The sequence below is a fragment of the Engystomops pustulosus genome, chromosome 4, assembly GCF_040894005.1.
Source record: "Engystomops pustulosus chromosome 4, aEngPut4.maternal, whole genome shotgun sequence".
NCBI classification, from domain to species: domain Eukaryota; kingdom Metazoa; phylum Chordata; class Amphibia; order Anura; family Leptodactylidae; genus Engystomops; species Engystomops pustulosus.
In genome coordinates this window covers 146,220,569-146,232,374 of record NC_092414.1, presented here as the reverse complement: position 1 = coordinate 146,232,374, position 11,806 = coordinate 146,220,569, and the positions used below count along the sequence as shown (strand labels likewise).

Genomic DNA, 11,806 nt, shown 5'->3' with positions numbered 1-11,806 from the left:
ATGTACTTTTTTCTGAGCAACCTCTCTGCTATAGATCTGTTGTATGCTTCAGATATTGCACCTAAAATGCTTGAGGGCCTATATTTTGGGAAGACATCAATTTCGTATTATTGTTGTGCCATACAACTTTTTATTTTCTGTGCCCTTGGGAGCACTGAGTGCATGCTTTTTGCAGTTATGGCTTATGACCGTTATGTGGCAATCTGTAACCCACTAAGTTATAACCTGATCATGAGGCAGAGGATGTGCCTGGGATTGATGCTTGGGGTTTATACTGCAGGATTTCTTCATTCTCTAATAGAAATTTGTTGTACCTTCCACCTTTCTTTCTGTGCATCCAATGTCCTTCACCATTTTGTTTGTGATTTTCCCCAATTATTAAGCATTTCTTGTACTGACACTTCATTAAATGAAAGGATTCTCTTGATTTTCTCATCTTCTGTCACTGTGCCTTCAATTATGGTAATTCTTGGGTCGTATTTGTCCATATTTATAAGCATTCTAAAAATCAAAGTTCCAGAAGGAAGAAAAAAGGCCTATTCTACATGTGCCTCCCATATCATAGCGGTGACATTACTTTATAGTTCGGTTCTTTATGTGTACCTGAGTCCAAAATCTCCATCATCTAGAGATAATGTAAACATGGCCACAGTGTTTTATACAGTAGTACTACCAATGTTAAATCCATTGATTTATAGCCTGAGAAATAAAGACATTAAATTAGCTATAATAAGATCATCCCAAAGCATGCTTCAACGCAGAAAGTCATAATTTGGGAAGCACAAAATGCTTACTAGGATGAAGGATTGTAAACCAAGCACACTGATGTACTGGTGTGTGTCCCCTCTGGCAGGATCTGCATCTTTACATGCACAAAACTTCACAAGATTGGGACCATCAAATAGTGTTATTCATTTAGATGTAAATTCTGTGACGTTGGAACAATTTTTTTCCATAGATCATGGCTGCCATCATTGGGGAAAATGGTGAACTGCAGTCCCGGGCCTGAGCTCAGGCGCTGTGAGCATCTAAGCCCTGCCCTTAAAGAGAACCCGTCATGCAAAATAACCCCCCTAAACTAAATATATTTTCATAAACTGCCATTAGAGAGCATTGCCTCTATCCCTTCATTGTCCCTCTACATGCCTGTAAACCTAAGCAATGAGGTCCTAAAGCTGTATGCAAATGACCTGTGAAATGTCCAATGAAGCATTAGCATATTCAAGCTGTCCACTCTATTCATGAGTGGGAGGCACAGCCACACCCCCAGTGCATGACTGACAGCCTGTATAATGATGTGAGGCTGTATAATGATGTGCTTCCTGGTGCTGGTGGCCACGCCCCCTGCAGCCTGTGTGTGCATGTGTGTGTGTGTATAAGAGAGATACAACAGCTCCAGGCTGCAGCCATGTTACAGCAGAACATGTCAGATTCATGTGTAGCTGATGTCTGTGTCTCTCACCTGCATATTAGGAGGATGCAGCACACACTAGCCATGCTTTACTATACAATACACACAGACATGAGCAGGGGGAGGAGAGGGGAGGGGTAACAGGGGTGACATCACTGCCTCTGACCATGTGACCAGCCTCATTTACATAATAAAGAATAGATGATTTTACAATGATTAATGTATGAAATAACTAGATAAAGGCTGGGATGGGATCCTTGTGAGCTGCTCCAACAGGTAGAGGTGACAGGACAAGTGACACAGACCTGATGACAGGTGTCCTTTAATAGTGATCATCGCTGTGTGCATCTAAGCAATGTTAAAGCTCCCTGGGTCCTTTGTGTGATCTAGGCACCTTTGCCACCTTTGTCCCTTAGGTGATGAAGCCTTGGTCATGGAGAGGAGTGGATGCTGCCATCTGACAGCGCCCTGAAGGCCACAGCAGTGATGAGGAGCTGCATGCAGGGATCACAGTTAGGTGAGTATTAATTGTTTTTTTTTTTTTTTGCTGTGACTACCTATCTTCTGGGGGCATGTGCTGTGGCAACCTATCTACTAGGGGGGGGGGCATTGCTTTGGCTTCCTATATACTGGAGGGCATTTACTGTGACTACCTATCTACTGGGGGGCAGGTGCTGTGCTACATACAGTATATATACTGTATAGGCATTGTTAATGCATTTTGTGCTTTGTTATATGAACACACCCTTAATTAATGAATTAGGGAGGGCTGTATATATAATAAAGTGGGGTGCTGTGCTCTCTGTAATTCATTCCAGGGAACTGCATATAGGAGAAGGAATTATTTTTAATTACATTTTCCAAAATACATCAATTTTGACCTTTCTTGGGCATCCATTTATATAAAAAGTACAATAATTTTATCAAGCACATTACAAATATACAGTAAAAATATTTTATTCAACACTATAAGTATATCCCCTCCAAACCCCCATTCCCCAGACCCTTAAAACATTTACTACTGGTGAACTAGGCCTCTTCATGCATACCAATGTCTCTCTATCCAAGTATCAATTCTAAGCTGGAAATTTATGATATTGAGGCAAAGTAAAAAAAAACAAGACAAAAGTGCGGGTACAATTGCCAATCCAAAGAGTGGAAATCTTCTCTACTTTCTTAGTAACAAAATTCTGGGCTGACAAGGGGATCACCACCCACAACGACTTGGCTTTTGCGGGAAGATCGAAACTGCAAAAGAGATATTGCAAGAATATGATATCCCTTCTTCCCATATTATTCCCACAGCCCTTCTGAGGTAAACTGTTTGCCACTCACTACCTTTCCCATAATTACGTGTTAACTACCATTGTTCTGACGTAGTCTATCAAATTGTAGATTTATTTACGCATGTATGTTCTTGGTGTCTTTCTATGCAAAATTGTCATATGAATGTACCTCTTGGACTCAATAAAAAAGCTCTCAGCTTTTCCTGAAGTGGGCATGACTTCTTGGTTGTGACATCAGCTAAGGACAGAGCACTGATTTTATAGCTAATTAAAATCTTACTATAAGCAAGATGTTAATGTCTTGAGACAAGTGTGTGAGAGCTTCAGAGACTGGGTGATAGAGATGAGGAGGAAAATAGTTTCAAAATACTGTAAACATCAAATGAAAAATGTTGCAGTGATGCAGTATGGTGATTCTTTTCAGCTCATGGCTCTGGGTTCTGAATGTATGGCCATGTATAGATTTAAATGGTACATTTAGTATACAACCAGCTAGCCCCATGTAGTATACGGCCAGTTAGCCCCAGGTAGTATACATCCAGCCAGCCAAATTGAGTATACAGACAGCCCCCTGTAGTATTCAGCCTGCCAGCCCCCTGTTGTATACAGCCAGCCAGCCCCATGTAGTATACAGCCAGCCAGCCCCATGTAGTATACAGCCAGCCCCCTGTAGTATACAGCCAGCTAGCCCCATGTAGTATACAGCCAGCCCCATGTAGTATACAGCCAACCAGCCCCCACTAGTATACAGCCAGCCAGCCCACAGTTTGCCAAGCAAATAAAAAAAAAACAAACCTGCATACTTACCATTAGGCGGTCCCAATGCCTGGTGCAGCTACCCGATGCTCCAGTTCCCCTAGCTTCTCTTCTTTCTTCTCTTTGCTGTAGCAGGCGGCAGAGATGCATCCACACGATCTGCAGGCTGGTGCACACTATGACGTCATCAGCGGCGACACTCCCGCATCATAGTGTGTGCCAGCCGGCAGATCGCATGGACGCGTCTCTGTCGGCTAATAAAGCATAGAGAAGACAGAAGAGAAGCCGCACCGAGCATCGGGGCACCGGAGGGTGAGTATTTAAGTTTATTTTATTTTCTTGACTCGTGTATAAGCCGAGGTGAGGTTTTTCAGCACATTTTTTGTGCTGAAAAACTTGGCTTATACACAAGTGTATACGGTACTTTCTGTATCAATTCCTCACAGTTTTCTAGATCTCTGCTTGCTGTCTTAATATAGGACCCTCTTTGTTTACTTCCAGTGGATAGAAATGTGTCCATGTGATGTGATGGACATGCAGGTGCACAAACCATTGGCTGAAAGTGGACAATCCCTTTAAGTTTATGCCAAAAAACACCATTGCTATTTTACCTTTTCTACTTTTAATGCAATTCTTAGCCCCATAAGATTCTTATGATGCTCTTTATGGCAGCAGGACTAACGCCATCAAACTTTATACCGAACTGACAGAAGGGGAAACCATACATTACTATTATTATACTGGCCTATACTACTTTGTGAACAAAACAAAGATCTACCCTGTGGATGATCCCTGCATCATTCCTGACCATTTAGGTTTACCCACCAAGAGACTTGTTTTTACCAGTCCTACTTTGTTCCCACTTTGTTACAAATTCACAGACTGATCTCTGTAAACATGACGGCAAGCAGCGTTCCCTGACCGGAACCTAGTGACCTGTTGGCCCTTTAGATCAAAATGCATTGTAGGAATAAACAGGAGGCATCAGGTTACCTAAGACATTAGGAAATGTTAATTAAGAAGTTGTTTGGCTGCTATGACTAACTGCCTGAAAAACAGAAAAATGAGAACTTTGAAAATAAAGAATTTACTCTGACTTATTTCATCTTTGGCACACGGGAAATAGTTTTTTTAATATCTTAACCCCTTAATATCCAGGGCTTTTTTAGTTTTTGTGTTTTCATTTTTCACGTCCTACCTTCAAAAATCCATAATTTTTTAATTTTTTTATGAAAGGAGCCAAGTGAGGGCTTGTTTTCTGCATAACAAATTGCACTTCATAGTGAGAGTATTTAATATTCCATGGCATGTACTGGATGCGGGCAAATAATTCAAATGCAGTGAAATTGGGGAAAAAATCAATTTGCGCCATAGTATATAGCCAGCCCATACCCCCCAGTATATAGCTAACCAGCCCCTGTCCCACCAGTATATAGCTAGCCAGCCCATGTCCCCTATAGCTTACCAGACAATGACCCCCAGTTTATAGCCAGCCTGCCCATGCACCTCAGTGAAACAAGGTTTTTTCACAGCCAAATGTGTTCATAGCTTAACCAGGTTTTAATGTTGGTTTGAGGATGAACCATATGTGAGTGTACTACAAGATAAGTTACTGAGTACACTTAGTTTCTCTGGGTATGAATGGGATATGGTAATGTTCCAGCAGAGGTACTGGATTGGCCCCAAAGTTCCCAGACCTCAAACCAAACACTTGTAGGGGAACACTGTTACCATTTGTTTGTCGATTTAACATAAAAGCTTATGAAGAAATTCACTATATTATATGTTAAAACCATATAAGTGTTGAAGCACCAGATACTCCGACTACCCCTAAAACTTGCACTGGAGTCCAAGGAGGAGAAGAAAGGCATGGTGCTGAAGTGGTACAACTCAGATGATTCAACTACTGCAGGGGTTTGCAAAGGGAATGAGGTACCTCAGATTTTGATGAAGCACATGGTTGGGGCTGCTTGCTAAGCATCTTGGCATGAAAGGGTTCTTATAAGCTCTTGTATAGATTGCCAATTTAAAGGGGTTGGCTGCTTTTATCAAACTTAACTGAGTAAGTATAAGACCCTCCACTGTACCATTCCTGTACATTATGTACCATTACCAAAGACCCAACCTGATGGATATACATATACAGTATATATATATATATATGGTGTAACCTTCATTGACTAGTAACCTGTTCCACAAATTGGAGCTTGGTTTACAAGTAAAATCTCATAATACAACCATTATATGTCAGCCTTCCCCTCCCCCTTCTGTACTGTGCCTCCCTCTATCACAAAATTACATAGCACAATATTAAAGAAGAAATAAAGGGGCTAGATGTTGTAATACATATCACAAGAATCGTCTTGCTGATGCAAGATAAGCCCCCCTGTGAATTGAGAGGACATGTGGGTAAATGAGCGCCAATAAGGTAATTGTACGACCTGAAGTACTGAAGTATGTGACAAGGAATGTATGATCATAGGTAAGACTTATCAAAAGGGTCCGTAATGATGCTTTATAGTTAATCCTTGTTTCCATGCAAAGAAAATATTGTCTGTAGTTACACTTACAAAATATACCTGTTCTGACTTGCATACATATTCAACTTAAAGTAAATGTACCATTTATTTTTATGCATTGTGAACCAAACATACCTTGAGAATGCTTCAGCTACACTGATGAAGAAACATATCTTGCTTAATCCCTGAGCCGAGTGGTTTTGGTCAAAAAATAATTATAAAATTCAGGTCTTTGGGAAAGCTGGGTGCAGACTGGCTTCCGAACATAAAAGAGCTGCAGCGATTGGTTACTTCTTCCTATCATGGTCAACACATTGATGACTTATTCTCTGCTTATGCTGGCCAGGACAAGGCTGAAGCAATGCATAATTATGGTTAGAGGAGTGCGCCGGGCAGCTACTGGAGCAACAGAGCCTCATTATCATAATTTTATAATTGTTTTTTTTTTCAGCAAAACCACTCAGTTCAGAGATTAAACCAGATATGTTCTGCATAAGTGTAACTACAGCATTCTCTAGGTATTTGGTTCACAATGCATAAAAGCAAATGGTAGATTTCCTTTAAGAACAAACCTAAAGAACCTATCGTTTGCATAATATGAGGAGCGCCTGTAAATTGTTTTTGACGCCTGGCTACCGATAGATCAAAAGAAATTCACTATAACATTAAAGAGTGCACTCTTCTTACACTGACATCAGATGATTCCATACATTAGGACAGAACCTGTTCTGTTAAACGCTGATACATGTAGAAACCCCCCAAAAGAGTGCGTAACAATCTGTAAAATAAATCTGAAGCATTATTGGAGCTGCACAATAAACACCATAAAATTTAAAAATTTAAAAATGCAAAAAAGATTTTCAGCAAATCTATTCATCCATCCCTTGTAAATGTATACATTATCACCCCCAAATTAATATATATATATTGGCAATAAGGATGTAGTAAAGTGTTTCAAAGTTATAACCAAATATAGTGACACTGTTACAGCTTTGTTACAGTCTTCTGTTGTTTGACTATGAAGGCACTGAATTTCTCATTGATTTTCAGTCTCTGCTCCCTCTGCTCTGGTCCAGTAAGGGTTAAAGATTGCACAATTTTAGAGTTTTGCCTCTCCTTTCCCTGGTATACTCTAATTTAAGATCCGTGTGCAGCCGTTTTCCTTGCTGGTCAAACTTTTAGTCTGCACAGCTCTGTATACTCTGTTATCTATCTTCTGTTTCTCTTGCTCCTCACTTCCTCTTGAATATTTGCTATATCGTTGGCCATTCTACGTCCTTTTGATTCTGTACTGTCTTGTTGCGTAGGGAGTGAACCACGCCCAGTTATTAGCCTCTATTTAGGATAGACCCAATAAGCAGGCAGAACCAGTTTTGGGGACTTACTGTCCTTGTTTGTACCTGGCCATTACAGACACAAGTCAGATTCTAAGTCATACAAACAATCAAAAACTGCGTATTGAACACAGGTGAAACAAATGGACAGTGCACAATTAGAAGACCTTTCACTCCCTTTTAGCCATTACAATATCCTACCACGGACACCATGACTCTTTATATCCATAATTCCTTGATTCTTAAAACACCTTTTTATTCAGCAGCTTTTTATTCAGCAACACTTTAAAAATACAAAAAAGGACACAAAAAAATTCTCTCTTACTGTATATCAGTCCATAGGCATAATGTCCCAATATCTTCAGCATTCCACATTGCAGCAGGGTTTGTTCACTGAGACACCAGCAACCTTTGCAATGTTTCTAAGTCTCCAAATCCTTCCTCAGGCATGCACCCTAGCTGCTTGAGTAACTATAAATTTTAGCCAAATCCTGAAGTATCAGAAATAGTAATCATCTATTTGACACAATTTATTACAAAAACACACACAACCAAACTGTAAATATTTACATATAACATATTACAGGAATACATTAAAATTACATTGTTCATTCAACCTTTGAGGATACATAGATTCTTATTTCTCCAGCCTATTCTTAATCGTCACTGAATCATTACCTATTACCTGTTCCAATACCAACCACCGTAAATCCTAAATCTTATGTCCTTTGTTTTTAAAGTGTTGTGCGATGTTCATTTCATGCTTTTTCTTCATCTTACCAATATTTTTACCTTCTTGTATAAAAATATCCTCTTTTTTAGTTTCAACAAGATTTTATTGAAATAAAAGCATAACAGTGCCTTACAATAGGTCATGGCATAACATATGCCCCTCGCAGGGGCATCTCATAGAAGTGGTTTCAGAGTGATGCATAATCAGCAACTGTATTAAACAGGTTGAACAAATGAATGGGGGAGAAGGGAGGGGGGGGGGCAAAGGGTAGGTGAACCATGTGCAGTGATTCTTGGGTTCCAAATACCTTCAAATACAGGTAGTGTGCCTGTCCTGGTCACCTCTATCTGAACAACAGAACAACATCAATAGGTTTACTCTGTTCTTCATCGGGGTAAATGACAGATCTAGTGTTTTCCATTTTGCTGCTATATGGATTCTACTTGCCAACGCTATAAACTAAGTCAATCGATGCACTTTATTTCTGACCCTTGCTGGTTCATCCCCTAGAAGGAGTACAGAGTAGCTGTCCTGTGTTGGCAACTGGGACACCTATGGTGAGCTGGCTCCCTGATGTAGAAACACGTCAGTACTTTTGAACAATACTGGTGTTGGGTGGCTATGAAGAAGTTTTGTGGTGACTGGGCGCACACCTGTCTACCTGTACACCTTTCCTATGTGTTTAGCCCATTACTGTGTTAATGTAGCTTTTTCATGCAGAGTTAACCCCATTTAGAAAATGTAGAAATAAGAGGATTACATTTCTCCTACTTGTGGGGTTCTGTCTATATTAATTTTGATATGTCTGTCTTATTAGCTGTAAAAACAGAGCTTGGGATAGGCCATTTTTTTAAAAAAACATTGCTTTTATTAAATCCAACCAGAAAGGACAATACAAATGCTTGATAAAACAGCCATAGTTATAAAAAAAGAAAGAAAAGGAAACTTTCCTCCATACAGATCCTTTCTATTTCTCAATACTAATTATTTCAATATGAATATTGTATATACTCGAGTGTAAGCCAAGGTACCTAATTTTACCACAAAAAACTGGGAAAACCTATTGACTATAGGGTGGGAAATGCCCTGGTCACAGCCACCAGCCAGTATATAGCTGGCCAGCCCCCTGCCTACCAGTATACAGCCAGCCCTGCCCCTAAAAAAAACTTATATTGTTAATATAAGTATGTCCTTATAAACAGACTAAAAATACAAATTATAATACCGAAAAACTCAGGATCCCATCCCTTCAAAAAACAACATAAACAAAAAAGTACTTACTGTGTGACGTTCAATTTAGCCCCGAAAACCTTTTTCACCCTTTTTTTGTAATGTCCTAATATATCTCAAACACTATAATATACCATAATATAACATATACCGAATACCTTTGAAAAAATACTCACAAGAAAAGGGGGCACTAGAAAGAACAAATTGTAGTGGAATGAAAGAAACAGGAATGAGATCTGCTTTAAGGGGTTAAACTTAAAAAGTAAAAAAAAAATGTATGCATAAGTTTGTTAATAATTTACAGGTAATAGAATTGATTGAATATTCAATAAATCAATTGAAGAATTCATTACAGTTCAGTAAAAAGCTATCAATTATATATATATATATCTGGAAATATTTTGGTATGCAACCCACAGGATAGGAGTCCTTGCCTCATACAGAAATATAATACAAGGATTGCCGAACTGCAGTTTCTATACATTAACAACTGTACCAATGTTGGTACTGCAGTCCAACCGACAGACAGGAAGTCCTAGCATCCTACTTATGTGTCCTCCCATCCTGTCTAAATAAACAGTCATTTTGCAGATTTAGTTATGCCCCCATCTAGGTTATCAGATGGTTCAACCAGGGATGGCTCAAAAGGGAGGAGGAGGAGGACACAGGACACAGTTATTTTTCACAGTCCTATAACACTGATGTGCAGTCTTCTCCTGATAGATGTCTCTGACCAGCTACAGCACAAGAGGGAGAGGGGGAAGGGACAGCCTACACTTTGCCTGGATGTTACTGAGATGCCACAGGGACCATGTGTGCTGTACAGTACATACAGTACAAAGGGCACAGTAGAAGACCCTGTTCCTCCTTTCTGTCTACTCTCTTTCTGTTTGGGCAGATTGAGAGTGTGGACACTGGTAGCACTGTTCCTCTGTTGTCTCCGCCTTTCTACAGCAGAGCGCACCACCTGAGGCGGAAGTCTCAACTCGCCTCATGGCAGTTACACCCCTGAGGGCAGGTCACTAAAGTGATTTCACTTTATTTGAGTGGTTATAAATATCAGCTTATATTCTACTGATGCGGAATGGCAGCAATTTTCTCGAGACAACATGTTGATGTAGATAACTGCAGATCTGTCAAAATTATGGGTTCTTATATTAGCATCCCAATGTATACATTCAACTTTTACCTTTTCGTTAGTGCCAATAATCTTTGTAAAGAGAGTTTAATATCTTTGTTTCTCATGCTATAAATCAATGGATTTAACATTGGGATAACCATAGTGTAAAAAACTGATGCAACACTACCTGTTTCAATGGAAGATTGGGATTTAGGTCTTAAGTACACATAGAGCACTGTACCATAAAACAAGATTACCGCTGTGATATGTGAAGCACAGGTTGAGAAAGCTTTAAGTCTTCCATCAGTGCTACTTATCTTCATAACAGCTAGTACGATCGAAATGTATGAGGCAACAATGACCAAGATGGAAGACATTGTCACTAAAGAAGAAAACGTGAACAGGACTATTTCATTTATAGTCGTGTCCATACAAGAGATTTTTAATAAAGGAGGAAAATCACAAACAAAATGATGGAGGACATGAGAGGCACAAAAGGAAAGACGAAAGGTGCAGCAAGTCTCTATCAGAGAATGAAGGAAGCCACCGCTGTAGGCTCCATACACTAGTCTCACACATGTTCTTTGCTGCATTATCAATTGATAGATCAATGGATTACATATTGCCATATAACGGTCATAAGCCATAACAGCAAAAAGAAAACTTTCTGTGCTTCCTAAGCCAGAATAGAAAAAGAGCTGAGTTGCGCATCCAAAATATGAAATTGCTTTATGGTGGGAAAGGAGGTCTACAAGTGTTTTGGGGGCAATACAAGAAGAATAAGAAATATCAAGGAAGGCCAGGTTACTTATAAAATAATACATTGGTATTTTAAGATGAGGGTTTGTGTTGACAAGAAAAATAACACATGCATTTCCGAAAATGGTGATGAGATAAATTAATAAAAAAACAACATATAATAACTTTTGGATATGTGGCTCTGGAGAGAAACCAGTAAGAATAAATTCATCCAACTTGGAACCGTTGATTTTTCCTTTAAATGCCATGGTTATAGAGTGCCCATTAATAAGCTAGAATTATAGTCATGTGAAGCACACTGCTGTCTGAAGAAAAATAAATCAACCTTATTTTATGTGGTTATTGTTTGGGATGTGGAATTTATCTGCTGCATAAGGATGGGATTTCAATTCCATTCCATGTTGTGCCTGTAAATTACAATAGATTTCACCTTGTGTTTTAAATATGACCCTTTTAAACCAAAAGTGTGTGTGAAGCCTTTGTCTCAGCCTTCCTTCATACACACTTTTGCTTTAAAACTGCAGTTTACACCTTTTTAAACATTTTTGCAAAATAATGTGATTTAGAATAATTATAAAACAATTATATGATTAAAAACTATTGTGATTCATGTATATAACTGCATCTCTAGTAAAAGAATTCTGAGAAATGGCAGTGT

The 11,806-nt window shown here is 39.2% G+C and overlaps 2 protein-coding genes across 2 annotated transcripts; one reads left to right on the top strand and one right to left on the bottom strand.

Annotated features, from left to right (window-relative positions):
• Positions 1-771, top strand: LOC140128485 (olfactory receptor 5AS1-like). Its single transcript, XM_072150187.1, has one exon. The coding sequence runs from the start codon at positions 1-3 to the stop codon at positions 769-771; it is 771 nt and encodes a 256-aa protein (XP_072006288.1).
• Positions 772-10,454: 9,683 nt separating this feature from the next.
• On the bottom strand, positions 10,455-11,396 carry LOC140128484 (olfactory receptor 5AR1-like). Its single transcript, XM_072150186.1, has one exon. It carries the CDS (start codon positions 11,394-11,396, stop codon positions 10,455-10,457), a length of 942 nt encoding a protein of 313 aa, XP_072006287.1.
• Positions 11,397-11,806: the final 410 nt, after the last annotated feature.